The 16459-nt window shown below is 45.8% G+C and overlaps 1 protein-coding gene across 1 annotated transcript; it reads right to left on the minus strand.

The window, feature by feature from the left end:
* Window positions 1–509: 509 nt before the first annotated feature.
* On the minus strand, window positions 510–14679 carry LOC103266282 (peptidoglycan recognition protein 4). Its single transcript, XM_008063898.1, has 8 exons — window positions 14631–14679; window positions 13588–13686; window positions 12691–12892; window positions 11193–11311; window positions 9354–9509; window positions 8097–8295; window positions 4260–4378; window positions 510–688 (listed from the first exon to the last, which is right to left on the minus strand). The coding sequence occupies exons 1-8, from the start codon at window positions 14677–14679 to the stop codon at window positions 510–512; spliced, it is 1122 nt and encodes a 373-aa protein (XP_008062089.1).
* Between the last annotated feature and the right edge of the window lie 1780 nt (window positions 14680–16459).

Here is a 16459-nt window from a genome sequence, read left to right on the forward strand (position 1 = left end):
CTGAAGACACAGAGATGAATAAACCACACAGTTCCGCTGCTGGAGAAACTCACAATCCAGTAGAAAGAATGGACACATCTTATTGAAGGGCTGCCTCCAAATATGTACAAGTCCGGGTATGAGCAGGGAGTAGGTGTGGGAACATTGACCTGGGTCATGGGTGTCTTCCAGGCAAAGGGGCATGTACAGAGGGAAAGAGAAACACAACATGGGCCAGCTAATCATCTCACCTGGCTGAGGAGGTGGGTGTCCAGGGGAGAGGAAGATGAGGAGAGAAGAAGGCTGGGCTCAGACTCAGAAGACTGTGAGTGACCAGCTATGAAGTTTAGGGAGACCCTGGAGTTTATGTTAACAGGAGAGGACATAATCATCCTAACCTGAGGGAAAAAAGGGACTGGATGGGCTGGCAGGGGAGGGGACACAAGGTGTTGAACCTGGGTAGATGGATGGTGAGGACAAGAGAGGCCAACAGGGGAGGGAGAGCCGTCTCAGGAGGAGCCAGGAACCCGTCAGTGCTTGAAATGAGGCCACGTGCTGATGATGTTGTACAAAGCCTGCCCAGGAGACAGGGTTTTGGCCACATCACTGTGACCCACCAGCAGGTAGTTGGGAGTCAGGTATCGCTTGACCACGGCACACTGGATCAGGTCCTGAGCTGCCTCCAGTGCCGCGGCATTGGGCGGAGTACCTGCAAAAGACAGCAACCCGTTACCCATAGGATTCCAGGGCACCCTTCCCAGGACAGAACATGCTCCCAGACATTACCCCACACTCACCACCACCCACCAAGCTAGTATATGTTATCGTTGGCAGCCACCCTATAGACAGAAAGAAAACCAGGTCAATACCTCAAAATAATAAATTGCCATATGATAAACCACAGACAACATCATAGTAAACAGGGAAAAGTTGAAAGAACTTCCCCCTAAGAACTTCTCCCACTTTGCAATATATCCATGCAACTCAACCCCACTTGTACCCCCTAAATCTATAAAATAAATAAATAAATAAATAAAAAGAGAGATGGCGACCTGCAGTGTGCACTCTCAATGCAGGTCAGAGCTCACCACGGCTTTGGCATATAAGGCAGAGTGTCTCCATTATTGCTGCTATAGTAACCAAGAGGGGATGCATCTGCTGATCAAGATGCAGTAAAAATAGGCACAAATGGGCCGGGCTTGGTGGCTCATCCTATAATCCCAGCACTTTGGGAGGCTGAGTCCAGTGGATTTCCTGAACCTGCGGGTTCGAGACCAGCCCGTGCAACCTGGAGCGCCCTCGTCTCTACATAAATAAATAAAAAATTAGCCAGGTGTGTTAGCGTGCACCTTAGTTCCAGCTACTTAGAAGGCTGAGGTGGAAGGATCACTGGAGTCTAGCAGGTCGACGCTGGGGTGGCTGTGAGTGTGCCACTGCACTCCAGCCTGGACAACAGAGTGAGACTCCAACTCAAAAACAAAAAGAATAGGTACAAAAATCCAGTCCCTAAGAACTGGAACAAGAAAAGGATGTTCACTTTCTCCACTCCTATTCAACACAGTCCTGAAAAGTCCTAGGTAGAAAAATCAGGCAAGAGAAAGAAATAAAAGGCATCCAAGTTGGAAAAAGAGAAAGTTAAATTATCTCTGTTCACCGATGATATGATCTTGCACCTAGGAAACCCTAAAGACTTCTCCAAAAGACTCTTAGATTTGATAAATGACTTCCATAGTTTCAGGATACAAAATTAAAGCACAAAAATCAGTCGTATTTCTGTACATCAATAATGATCAAGCTGAAAATCAAACAAGAACTCAATTCCATTTACAATAGCTAAAAGAATAAAATAAAATACCTAAGAGTGCATTTAAACAAGGATATGAAAGAGTTCTACAAGGAACTCTGCTGAAAAAAACGCTGCTGGAAAAAAATCACAAACATAAACAAATGAAAAAACATTCCATGCTCATAGATTTAAAAAAAAAAAAAAAAAACCAATATCATTAAAATGACCATACTGCCCAAAGCATTCTGCAGATTTAACGCAACTTCTATCAAATTACCAAAGTTATTTTTTTACAGAACTAGAATAGAACAACCCTAATACTCATACAGAAGCAAAAAAAAAGCCTGAATAGCCACAGTAATCCTAAGCAAAAAGAATAAAGCTGGAAGTAATACATTACCTGACTTCAAATTATACTAGAAGTCTATAGTAACCAAAACGGCACAGTACTGAGATAAAAACTGACACATAGATCAATGGAATAGAATAGAGAACTCAGAGATAAAAAAACAACTGATATTTGGCGCATCTAACAAAAATATACACCAGAGAAAGGACACCCTATACAAAAAAATGATGCTAGGAAAATTAGATAGCCATATGCAGAAGAATGAAATTGGGTCCTTATATCTCACCATACACAAAAATCAATTTCAGATGAATAAAACACTTAAATGTAAGACCTGAAACTATAAAAATCATAAATTAAAACCTAAGAAAAACTCTCTAGACAATGGCTCAAGCAAAGAGTTTATGCCTAAGTCCTCAAAAGCAAATACAAGAACAAAAGTAGGTAAATGTGACTTACTTAAACTAAAAAGCTTCTGCACAGTAAAAGTAATAATCAACAGAATATCAAAGAGTAAACAGACAACCTACAGAATGGGAAAAAATATTTGCAAACCATGCATCTGACAAAGGACTATTATCCAAAAATCTAAAAGGAACTCAAGCAACTCAACAAGGAAAAATCAAATAACCCCATTTTAAAAAATTGGTAAAGGTCATGACCAGACATTTCTCAAACAAATACATATTACACAAGTGGCCAACAAACATATGAAAAAAATTTTCAACATCATTAATCATTAGGAAACAAATTAAAACCACAATAAAGTGCCCTCTTACACCAGTCAGAATGGCTATTATTTAGCCAAAAAACAATAGATGTTGGTGAGGATGCAGAGAATAGGGAACACTTATACAATGGTGATGGGAATATAAATTAGTACAGCCTCTATGGAAAACACTGTGGAGATTTCTCAGTAATTTCTCAATAATTTCTCAGAACTATCATTCAATTGAGCGATCCCGATAATGGGTATAAAAAATAAGCATTATATGAAAAAGACACTTGCACTCACGTTTGTCGCAGCACTATTCACGATAGTAAAATCATAGTATCAACCTAAGTGTCCATCAACAGACGATTGGCTAAAGAAAATGTGATATATACCATGGAATACTACTCAACTATTAAAAAAATGAAATCACACCTTTTGCTGCCACATAGAGCCCATTATTCTAACTGAAATAATCCAGAAACAAAGACAAAGCCCTCGTGTTCTCACTTATAGATGGGGGCTAAACGATGGGTACGCATGCACATACAGAGTGGAACCATAGATGTTGAATACTCCAAAAAGTAGGAGGATGGCAGGAAGGTAAGGGATGAAACACTACTTATTGGGTACAGTGTATCCTATTCTAAAAGCCCAGGGCTTCGCCACTATGCAATATATCCATGCAACTCAACTTTTACTCCCTAAATCTATTCAATAACAGCCATGACAGTTTGCAGTATGCACTCTCAATGCAGAGACTAGTTCACATCATGGCTTTGGCATATAAGGCACAGTGTCCCCCTATTGCCGCCATAGTAACCAAGAGGAGAGGCATCTGCGGACCAAGATACCATGAAAATATGCACAAATATCTTTTCCCCTGCCTTGCATGTCCCTTAGGTATTGGAGGAGAGAGACATTTGTCTGGGTGTAAAAGAGGTAGATGTAAGCCAGGCTCAGTGGCTCAGCCTGTAATCCCGCACTTTGGGAGGCTGAGGTGAGTGGATTGCCTGAGCCCGCGGGTTCGAGACCCGCCTGGGCAATTTGGCGAGACCTCATCTCTACAATAAATCAAAAAATCAGCCGGGCATGGTAGCGCGTGCCTGTAATTCTGGCTACTCGGAAGGCTGAGGTGGAAGGATCGCCTGAGCCTAACAGGTCGAGGCTGCGGTGGCCGGGAGCAGCCACTGCACTGCAGTCTGGGCGACAGAGTGAGACTCCAACTCAAAAAAAAATAGATGTAGGTGACCATTCTGTCTGAGAATCACCTCTGGTCACACTCAGCTGAGTTAAGTGTCAAATTTGAAGCTGGGCCAGTCTAGCATACGCAGGCACCAAAAGGATGCCTGAGATTGGGACTTTGTCTTCCATGTCAGATGCTCCCCCTCCAATACCATGCAATGACCCTACTACCCAAAGTGTCCACTCACCTGTAAAGGTGCCCATGAAGGCGATGCCCAGGGCAATGTCATCATAGCCAGGAGTGTGAGAGCCTTGGACATTCCAGCCCACGCCTTCATAAATGACGCCATCCTGGCCTACAAGGAAGCTAGAGGACCACAAGGAAATGAAGACCAGCATGAAAGAGAGGCACTGGGATTGTTTCTCTCTTCATTCATTAATTTATCTGTGTCTTTACTCATCAGATTTTGGTAATCTATTACATTCTAAACACTGAGTTATAGCGGTGTGCCGGTAAACCAGCTTGGGGAAATGGAGGAGATCAAGTGAGGAGAAAGAATTCCAATTTACAGCATTTGCTGACTTCTGTGGTATAAAACTCCCACTATGGCTTATTTTAGGTTACCAACAATCTGACAATTGGATCTCAAAATACTGAATCTCAAACAACCAGTTCTCATGAGCTGGCACAAGTTCATTTGACTCTAGCACACCACTGCTGTCCACAAGTAGCTCACAGCCAACGAAGAAAAAAGAGAATGACAGCCTTCAATCCTAAGTCATTCCCCACCTCCCCAAGGAAACTGTTTCCCCCAAGGTGACCCAGAACCTCCTTACCACTAAATACAATATACACTTCTCTGACCTCACCTAACTTGATTTCTCTGTACATTTAACCCTGTCAACCCTCTTATCTTTTCCAAACATTTTCTTCCCTTGGCTTCCATTACACCACACCCTCTTAGATTTTTTCTTCTCTGGCTGCTCCCTGTCTGAACCTCACCATCCTGTTTCCTTTTCTTAAATGTGGGGTTCCTTGGGATGCTATCCTAAGCCCTCTTCTCCCCTCACTCGACATATTCTCTTGGGATTGACTAACCCACATCCTTGGCTTCAGTTGCCATCCCTGGAAGTCCACAAATTCACAACTGGACTCACCTTTCCCCACCTGTTCCCCTTTCTGGTGTCTCATCTTAGTGAAAGGCACCATTCTCCACCCACCCACTGGTCCCAGCTGGCAATCTGAGCATCGGCTCATTCACTTCATCCACTCATTAGCCAAGGTTTATCAGAGGTGTCTCCCAATCACTCTCCATGATCTACCCTGCACCTTAGTCATTAACCACTAACCTCCGCTTATCTCTCAAATTCCTCCATGACTGCTACCACAGCCCTAGTCATACCACCACCTCATCTTGCCTGGAGTACTGCACAGTCCTGAGATCCCACTGCCTCCAGTTTTATCCTTTTCCGTCCAATTCATTTCTGAAGCAACAGCCAGATTGTTCTTTCTAAACTACAAATCTTGTCATGCCAAGACTCTACTATCAGTCCCTCAGCATTGAGTCACACTCCCCAGCTTGAGTTACTAGATCCTTCATGATACAGCCCCTGTCTGCCTCCTCAGCCTCACTTCTCCCACACCCCTCTTTGGTATCAACATCTGCCCTGGTAAACTTCTCTCAGCTCCTCAAAGGCACCTTTCTCAGGCTGGAATTCAGGCTTTTCCACAGAAGCCCTTTCCCCCTTAAACGCTCTTCCCACATCCTCCTCTGACATGCTCCCACTCACCCAGGAGGCCCCATATAATCTGATGCTCCCTTGGGGAGTGCTTACCTTCACACCTATTCCTTCAGCAACCTAAGCCTTCTGTCTACCTTCCATATGTCCTCTATCATAACATTTAAGGTACCCTATTAGGACTTATTTGTCCAATTGTTTTTCTTCCTCACTAAAGTATTAGCTCCAAGAAGACAAGAATCATATCTGTGCTGCACCTGATTAGCATTCCCAGAGCATGGCCTTGTGCCCACCAAGAGTGCACACTCAACCACGTGTTCAATGAATTACACCTTATGAGTAATTGAATGCTTGATCCTGACTACAAATCATCTCAAGGTAACAAAATGAAGTCAGGAAGTTTTAATAGAAGGGGACACCAAAAAAAGTCAAGGGACAGGTAAGCGCTCTCTGAAACCTCAACTGGAAAAGTGAACCTCCCCTCACCTCTACCACTTTCCAGTTTATAATTTCCAAATTTATAATCAATTTTCAAATATCTACTTTAATTAAAGAGAGCAATGCTATGAATAATTCTGTATGGCAGGACCTAGCAAGGCACTTGGTAGGTTCTGATAGACAATAAATGTTGGAGGGAACGTTTTCTTCCTCTATCAAGGCTGCTACTATAATGGGGACAGAGAGAGGAGGGACATTCCACCCAGAAACATGCACCAAGTGATGGTAAATTCATGTAAGGCAGTACTACTGTGTATGGCTATGCAGGTTACATCCGGCACAAAGGTACCTGACTTGGGAACAGTAGGAATTAAAATCCAGGTCCCCTCACCAAGCCATGAATGCCCCTAGAGGTAGGGGCTCCGTCTATTAATGTGTACACATATGCCATAGGAGCCAGCAGTGGCCTGTTTCAAAACTTAAAATTTAGTGTGATTGCTTCTGATAGGACACTAGGTGGAATCTAACTCCAGATGTCTTATGTGTTAGCTCTGAAAGCATTTGTCAAGAAACTTCTACTTGTTTTGTGGACCATTTGTTAGTGTATGTACATGTGGCAGTTTTATTAGCATTTAAAATCAGTGCTTTTTTATGGAAACACCTTGATCAAAAATCTGTCACAGAATATTGAGACCCATCAAAATAATACCTAATGAGAAAAATATTTTTTCCTCTTCCATTAGGTCAATATGTTCTTTATTAAAGAATCACAGACCTTGGTGTTAGAGAAATCAAAAGATATCAAGGGTAACCCCCTCAGGTCCCCTCCCACTGTGGGAGCTTTTCCGTCCTCTTAATAAATCCTGCTTTCTCAAAAAAAAAAAAAAAAAAGCCGGGCTCGGTGGCTCAGCCTGTAATCCCATGCCTTTGGGAGGCTGAGGTGAGCAGATTGCCTGAGCCCGCTGGTTCGAGACCCGCCCAGGCAGCGAGACCTCATCTCTACAATAAATCAAAAAATCAGCCGGGCATGGTAGCGCACGCCTGTAGTTCCGGCTACTTGGAAGGCTGAGGCGGAAGGATCACTGGAGCCCAGCAAGTCGAGGCTGCGGTGGCCGGGAGCGGCCACTGCACTCCAGTCTGGGGCGACAGAGTGAGACTCCAACTCAAAAAAAAAAAAAAAAAAGAAGATATTATGGTAAGTCCCCTACATACAAACCTTCAAATTATGAACTTTAGCAATGCACACCTGTGTTTTTTATGTATTATTACTCTCCATCAGATGTCAGAATAGCTTGTTAAATATAAACAGTACTATATGACCAGTTGTGTTTGTTGGTTATGTAGGCTAACTTTGTTGGAATTAAAGGTGCTCTCGGAATGGAACTTATTCGCATGTTGGCGACTTCCTGTATCTGGTCTCTCCCCCTGCCTTCAGACAGGGAAGGTATTCTCCCAAAGGAGGTTGACATTTTCTAGAAGCAGAGGAGCAGCATAAGTCTAATACTAGGGGGAATCACTTCAGGCTGTGGCCAAACTGAAGGACACAGCCTGAGCCTCTGAGTAGCCGGAGGCAGTTACATCAACAAGACACAACCTTTCGATTAGTTTTTCCACAGGCTTCTTAGTCTTGCAAGCTTATACTTCCTCTAATGTCTTTTCAGCAGAGTCTTGGCATTCGTCATGTCAATATACTACCCCTAAAAGGCACATAGGTTTGGAGAACATGCTTGGGGAAATGGCCACCCACTACTTAGCTATCTCCAATTAAGACCCTCCCAGGGCTGTGTGAAGAATCCACATAGTGTTCACAAGGGCTTCTTGTATGGTAAGTTCTCAGTAAATCTCCATTGCCTTGCCAGAGTCTGCCCCCAGGGAGAGAGAAGCCCACAGTCCTCAGGTCCACTTACTTGTACCCAATGTCACATAACTTGACCCTGTCCATGTGGAAGGACTGGATGTCCCGAACCAGCAGGCGGCACTCGTCAGATATGTTGCAGGTTCTCCCCGCAGTATTGATGATGATGCCATACTTCGCCGGAAGGATCATCTGGGGGCAGTGGGTCTCCCTGGCCCCCCAAGCAGCCCGCGGGACAATGCTAGGGCAAACTGAGGAGTGGCAAAAAAAATGGAGGATCCACGCTGCCCACCCATGTCAGCTAGCTCACTACTGAAGGCCAACGTAACACTCAGGCGTCCTCAACACCCCAGAGCCCAGAGGGACCTCCCACCCTGATCCTGACCGCGGAACCTGAGAGTGGATCATGTCCCAGCAGTGAGACATGGATGCTGTATTCTGAAAGTGCATCTTTGAAAGTCACTTGTAATCCCTAAAACCCTGTCAGTGTAAGCAATCCTTAATACTGATGAATGGCACCAGCCCAAAGGCAGATATTAAATGTATTTGTGACTTTATTTTAATAGAGAAAATTTTCTTTCAAGTTTTTTCAAGCCCAAGAAAAGGCTGAAAGTGCTTATTATCATTACTGTTTTTAATGTTGCTGATTGTTAAACCTAAAATAGTGTCTACCTTTCATTACCCAAATTATGTTAAACTCTTCCTTTGAAGTTGGTATAAATGGTGACTTCAGTTTTTCTTAGCACTTTAGTCTATTAGAGTTGGTCTGGATTTTGTATTCAAAATGTGTGCTTGTGCATGAACACATATGTACAAACATATGAACATATAAATATGTGTAGAAGCATATTTGATCCCTTTTCATACTTTTTTCTCTCCATAGCATTTTTCACCTTATAGCATATAAAAATATGTTGTTTGTTTATTATTGTTATTTGTCTTTCTCTGCCCTCTAGAGTGAAACTTCATGAGGTCAGACATATTTGTGTTTTGTTCCCTGGTATATCTTCAGGGTCTGTTAGCTGTAAATACTTGTTGAGTGATTGAAGAAATGAGTATATATATATATATATATATGACACCAGGCATCATGCTATGACTTTATCATTTTAGGAATCTGGGGGATAGAGAGGTGGCCTGGAGGGTTCCTCCCAAGGTTTGCCAACCCTAATGGTTCCGAGAGTTGAGTGACCAGTTACCTATCAGAAGGAACCAATGAGAGCCCTATTAAGAGGACCATTCCCAACGGTGTTTGAGAGTTAGTAGGGGGTGAGTCTGCAGGGAGGCTTAGCAGGGTAAAAGGTCTCACCTCTCTTCTTCAGACTTTCTTTCTGCCGAGGAGCCAGGCAGTTCTCGCCTTTCACAAAAAGTGGCTGGACATACCTGGATGACAAGTGGCCCTTCTCGACAGCATTGGAGATTAGGGCATCCATGGCTGACAGGGCAGCAGGGCTGGGACTGTGGCCTGGAAGAAAGAGTAATCAAGTAATCTGTGGGAAACTTTGGGCTGGCCTAAGTTTCAGGAGGTCTGTTGTGGGAGGACAGACCTCCTCCTGCTGGTCCCTACTTGCTGTTGGCAAAGAGGAAAGGAGAACAGGCCATATCCCAGGTTGGAGAGCCTGAAAGTTAAGGATCTGCCTGCACAGGTTTCGCAGTGGCTCAGGATGAAGTCCTTTCCCAAACACCTGCCAAGACTTCACTCCCACTCTCCATGAAAGAGCTCAAAGGCAGCACCATGCTCAAGAGCACTCATCTAGCCAGGTCAGGGTTTCCCATCAGCAGGGCTCCTTCTGGGCATGTGTCAGGCTCTTTACCTGCATTGACTCATTTGATCCTCACCACAAACCTCTGAGGCAGATGCGAGGATTCGCTCCATTATTCGTGGCTCCAAGAAGTAACATGCTCAAGATCCCAAGCTCACAAGTGGCAATGAGTAATCATGGGAAAAAAACGAAAAACAAGCTGAACACAAAAGTCCTCTGGCATGCTGGGGAAACCACCCTGGAGCTGGTAATGGAAGATGTGGACTCATGCTCTGATTCCTTTCCTTCTAACTATGACACTTTGGATCATCTACCTCTCTGAAACTCAGGCTGCACCTGTGTATAAAATGGATCGTGACATCTACCTGGACTTTCTCAAAGGGTACTGGGAAGTGAACATGAGAAACTAGGCATGGAAGATCTCTGAAAACAGGAAAGTTGTCCAAATTCAAAGGAATGGTCCTGGAGCATGTATGCTAGGATGCATGTATGCTAGGATGCATGTGACAGGGAAATTTAGAGCAACAGACTAGAAAGAAGTGGAAGGGAGTCAAAGATTAGAGACCTCAGAGTGGATTTTTTATATATATATAAAAATCATCCAGGCTCAGTGACTTATGTCTGTAATCTCAGCACTTTGAGAGGCCAGGGCAGGGCCCAGGAGTTCAAGACCAGCCTTGACAATACCGCAAGACCTTGTCTCTATAAAAACTCAAAAAAATTAGCTGGGCATGGTGGCATGCACCCGTAGTCCCAACTATTCAGGAGGCTGAGGCAGAAAGATCTCCTGAGTCCAGGAAAATGAGACTACAGTGAGCCATGACCATGTCACTGTACTCCAATGTGGGCAACAGAATGAGATTCTGACTCAAATTTTAAAAATAAGTAAAATAAAAACATATTAAAAATCAAGGAATAAGAGATAGAAGGAGGAGGTGCCTGGCAGGAAATTGGAAAACACAACCTCAGCTACAGAAAAGTCAGAGCTAGAGAGGAAGATGTGATCCTCATTGACATGGAGGTGACAGCTGGTGCCCAGGTCTTTTGAAGAAGAGAGGAGGAGAATCGGATTGCAGAGAAACAAGTGGTTAGCATCTCCACTTGCAAGATGGCTAGAGGTCAAGGAAGAGGAGCCACAAGATAGCTAGAGGACAAGAGAAGCCAGAGCAGCAGGAGAAGGCACTTCACAACATCATGTCATGAAGTCAAGGGAGAATTCCAAGTCAGAGCGGGTCTTCAGAGAAATATGGCAAGGGTGTGAAGACAGCAGGGCAGTAGACCAGTACTTCCCATGAAATGGTGCTTGAGACAAAGATGTCTCAAGGATACCTTGAGACAAAGGATTAGAGAACGCTTTGGGGAAGGTCAGCTGGAGTCACCATTACCTTTCTTTGTGCCGAAGAAGGCAAAGCCCAGGGAGATGTTGTTGTAGCCTTGAGTGTGCACACCTTGGACAGTCCAGCCAACACCTTCATACACTCTGCCATCATCTCCAACCAGGAAGCTATGGAGCAAGAAAACACGGGCTTAATGGCTGTCACTTAGCATATCCCTGAGAGAGGAAACCACATATCTGGCCTCAAAAGGAAGAGGGGTTCAAACAATGTTTACTAAAAGAAATATGCAGGGACTTTTACCAGACAATGGAAAGATCAAGTTATATGTACTCATCCTTAGAATTCAGAAGGACTCACTCCCATACTCTCGACCTCTTCCCATGTTCAGATGCTGAAGTTTTATATAAATCATTCCACATACCCAGAAGGAGAAGGGGTTCTGCACAGTAACTATCACCAACCCAAGCATGCAATGGAAGGTCTTTCTCGACCTCCACACTTTCTTAAACAAGGCTTTCCTCCTTTCTCCAGAGTGCAGGCTGCCTGCACGGTCCTTTGCTTTCTCCCTGCTGGGTAACTGTCCTACATAGACATCCCATGAAATAGCACCTGAGACAAGGAAGTGGATGCAGGTAGTTTATTTGGGATGGGATTCTGAAAGCCATGAGAGTGAGACAGAAGGTAAAAACCCAGCAAAGTGTGTGAAATTGGGCGGGCTTATAGTGGCCCTGCCTGACCTGTGGTCTTCCGAGGAGCTACACACATGTACTTTAGAACTGTCTGTCAGAAGGATGAGGGCTGAGAAGGCTGTCCATCACCTGCTGTCCGCCAGGGAGTCATTTATTCCCTGTCACTATCAGTGGCTGAGGGCAGGCTTTTTGCAGGAGAGCAGAGAGACACATCAGGTATTTAGAAAGTTATCATCACACTCAGGAACTGTTCACTGCTAACCAAAGTCAAAGGTGGGCCAAGGGCATGAGGTCCAGGCATCAGAAGGACCTACTAGGGTGATCACAAGGACTCACAGATGGATGATCACCTCACCAAGGTCAGAGCCTCTGCATGTGGTGTGGTGGAGCATGCCACGGGTGAGAGACCGTTTGGGCCAACTTAGACTCCACACATTCAAGCCTGTGTGACTTTGAGGAAATCAGACAGCGCACCCTACCTTAGATTTCCCTTCTGTAACATACAGATGACGAGACTTAACTACTAACCACACAGGGTTATCGGGAGAGCAAATGCTCTCATGTTTAAGGAGGTTGTCTCCAGCCTATGATTTGTTCTATGCAAGCCAGTTTTGGAGGAGGGTAGAGAGGAGTTATTACTTAACCTTTCTTGCTTCCTTTTGGGAGATCTCAGAGGCAGGGACCACACAGAAAATTCCTGAGTTTGGAATTTCACGGGAATTTTTAATGTTTTATTCATTATAAAATTTGTAGAACTACAACCCAGAAAATGAGGACTAAGATGGGATGGGACAGGAGAAGCACCCTAGGGGAGCAATGTTGACTACACGCCTCAGGTCCCAGGCCCAGCCTCTTACCTGTAGGCCACATCGCAGCCACTATTGTTGTGGACGTGATGGGCCTGCAATTCCCGCAGTCTCTGACTGCAGACAGTCTGGTCGTGACACTCCAGTCCGGGGATGTGGTGTATGACAAGGACATCCACTGGTGTGGTCAGTTGAGTGCTGCAGCTAATAGCTTCTGCTCCCCACGCCTTGCGAGAGACCATAGTGGAGGCATCTGTGGAGGAGCAAGCCAGGGGGACACCACTTGGTGCATCTGCCTCATCATTGCTGTTAGCCACCTGGGCTGCACATGCAGGTGTGGACTATGCCCGAGGAGAAAAGCCTACACCCTCCTCTGCTCACCTCTGTATCTCTATCTCACTGACACTCACCCCCAATACAGAGCCTGCCTCTGACTAGCTCCGCCATCCTGGGACCCCCCTACCATGGACAAACCCCATCTTCTAGCTCCCTCCCTGCTCTGACCCAGGCCCCCCACTACAAGGAGCAACTCAATCTCACCTGCTCATCTCTGGGGAGAGCCCAGAGATGCCCACTGACCTCTGTAGCTCTGAGTACACTCTGAGGGGCTACATCTCTTCCCTACCTGGGGGACCCTCAGAACAGGGGCTGTGTCTCCCCCTGTGTCTCAGGACTCCTTGAGGAACAGAGTTTAGGTGTCCATCCTCAGGCTTGGGGCTCCATGTCTGAAGAGGCTGTTTCTCCCCTTCCTGGGTTTCTGTCTCCTCCCAGGACCACTCCTACACCCAAAGACCCAGGGCAATCTGTGCAGGTGGTTTGCCAGAGCTACTCTCTGCATTTAAACCCCATTTGCCCCATCCCGGTCACATGCAGCTATGTAGCCCTCAGAAGCATTTCCAATCACATGAAAAACCCCAGCCAGGTCCCAATTCTCCTTACCTTTGAGACCTGGTTTGCCTTTTTCAGTGAGCTGGGAAATGTTGCCAAGCAGGTACTGAAGCCCCTCTGATATCTGTTTAGCTTGTGTTTTGTTCCAGGAAGAACCACCTGCAAAAAAATGTTCCCTTTTTGTACTGGTCTTCCTTCAGAGAGCTCCAGTACCAGCCATCACCGTGGCACGAGCTCTGGTCAGAAACACCCAACCCCTTACTGCCCCTCTGTCTCTCCAAATCCCAGAGCCCAAGAAACCCCTCTGGGCTGACCAAAGAACCACCTATAGTAACAGTAGGTGGCATGACTCTTCCTCCAAAACCAAAATCATCTCCAGGTAATTGTAATCCCCCTGTTTAAACAGGTGAGGTTGGGGAGTGGGAAATATTATCCTTTTCTCACGAGCTGCATCTATACACACAATTGGCAAAAAGCAACCCAGAAATGTATTCAATCACTTCAAAACCACAAAGTCCTCTGCTGTGTGAATTTTACCCGAGCATTGGGAAGAGCATGTGGAGAAAGGGTCAGAATTATCTGCATGGATCAAGCCAGATCCCCCAGGATTGAATTGGGGGTCATTTGCTGTACCCACTCTCCCGTGGGAAGGCCCATGGGGTATGGGCAGGTGCGTTGATGGACATTCCGACCCCCAAGGAATTTTCTCTTCTTGACGAACACAAACCCAAGTCATAGGTTAGGTTGATTGACATCATAGTAATAAAAATATAATCATTATTTCCATTTGCTCTTACTGCCCAAGGGCTATGTTTTTCCTGTGCATATCTCCTTTAATGCTCACAGAAAGTTCCAAAGGTCACAATCTCAATTTTCAGGTAGGAAGATTAAGGTTTAAAGAGCTGAAGATTTGTTCAAAATCATTATTAGAAGCAGAGCAAGGATTGAACCCAGGTCTACAGACTCTACGTTTTGTGCTCTAAGAACAATTTAAATGTTCTTTCTCCCCAAGAGAGAACAGGCATTTAAAGAATTCCTCTGGTGAGACTTTAGCATGACCCTTCTCGGTTGGTTGCTCTTCAGTCCAGAGGAAGAAAACATACCCAAGGCCTGGAGACCCAGAGCGGAGAAGACCAGAATCCACGGCAGCATCCCCACGTGGCCCCAGGACACTGACCAGGAGAGTGTTGGCAGCGGCCCTGGGAGAGACACAGTTCTTCACATGACTCTACTCACTCTGCAAACAGACCACCCCTAGCCAGACTGCATGGGGCCCCAACCACCTCCACCCCACCATCCTGTGGGCTCTTGAGGGCCAACAGCTGGCTCTGGCTTCTCAGGGTCCCAACACACCACAGGTGTCAACACCCTCTTTCTGCTGTGAACCTAGCAATGCAATTTCCGTGAATGCCTCCTGTGTACACACTTGCACATGCAGTCTCCTTTAATTAATCCTCACATTCAGCCTGTAACGAAGGACTGTCAACCCCCATTTTTAGGCGAGGGGAATAAGATCCAAAGATAATACAACCAAGAAACACGAACTCACATGAATGGATCTACGGCAGAGAAGTCCTTCCCAGTTGGGGACGGGCCAGGTGAGGAGAATATAAGAGTAGGAGGGAGGAAGTCCCAGGTCTAGGGGAGAGGGAATCTGGTCTTAACACGCCATCTAGTGGACTGCAGCCCCTTTGCAGGGAGACGGCTTTGAAGAAGAAACACACTCACGCTCAAACTCAGAAATACCTGTGTGTCCTGTGCTGTCCCAGTCCAGCAGGTCAAGGTGAAGTGGGTTCACTCCTCATTGGCCAACCGACAGCTCCTTCCCTTCCAGACTTGGCCTTCACTCCTTCTCCAGCCAGTGCCTCCTCCTCTGCCCTCACACTCCCTGGCCCTAGAGGGCACTTTCTACCTGGGAATGGAGCACTTGGGCTCTGGCTTCCCAGGGAAAAGAGAAGAACCCAAGTTACCCAAGAAAAGATGGAGGGAAAGAGGGCTGAGGCACCAAGCTGATTCTGTCCACAGCACTGAGAGAAACTCAGGCAGGATCAGACCCAAGCTGGGAGCACCTGGGGACCCGCCCTGTGAATAAGCCCAGGTACCTCCTCCCTGGGAAAGGGCACGATTGCCCAACACCCCCTGAGTTCCTTCCTCACCCCAGCCCTAGGTATGCCTGGCCAACTGGGGAAGCCTATGGGCCTGGGGCTGTATACCTGACATCTGAGAACTTCCTGCCCATGAAGATCTACCCCAGGAGTCTAAAGGCTGTGGAATGAGGTCCCAGGACCCCCACCCTGTCCCCTTCCACCAGCCGGGGCAGGACGGAGGGAAAGAAGTAGAAGAGCTCATTCCCAGGAGGCAGCTGGCAATGCATCATCACTAGAATTCATTCTGACCTGGTAGCCTACATGTCTGTCCATCATCCTCCTCCTAACTCGCACCACCCTAAGCATCAAATCATCACCCACCACTGGAAGCCTCCCACAAACCAGGAGTCTCCTAGCCCCTCACCCACTCCTGGTTCAAGGCCATGTTCTAGTTATCACCTACCCATGTTTCCCAGTCTGCAGCCCTGGGCTCCGGATCCTTGAATCCTCACACAGGAAACGCCAGATGACACTTTCTTTTCTTTTTTTTTTAGCTTAGGCATAAATTTATCCATAAAGGTAAAAGATCTTCACATGGAAAACTGTACAATATTAGTAAAAGAATTAAAGTAGGCACAAATAAATGGGACTATATTATGTGCTCATGGATTAGAATTAATATTATTAAAATATTCATACTATCTGAAGTTATCCACAGATTCAATGCCATTGCTATCAAAAATTTTTTTATTTAAAATTGTAGGGTAAGCCGGGCTCGGTGACTCAGCCTGTAATCCCATGCCTTTGGGAGGCTGAGGTGAGTGGATTGCCTGAGCCCGCGGGTT

The sequence above is a fragment of the Carlito syrichta genome, unplaced genomic scaffold (assembly GCF_000164805.1).
Source record: "Carlito syrichta isolate Samal-C Ts95f unplaced genomic scaffold, Tarsius_syrichta-2.0.1 Scaffold307129, whole genome shotgun sequence".
NCBI lineage: Eukaryota > Metazoa > Chordata > Mammalia > Primates > Tarsiidae > Carlito > Carlito syrichta.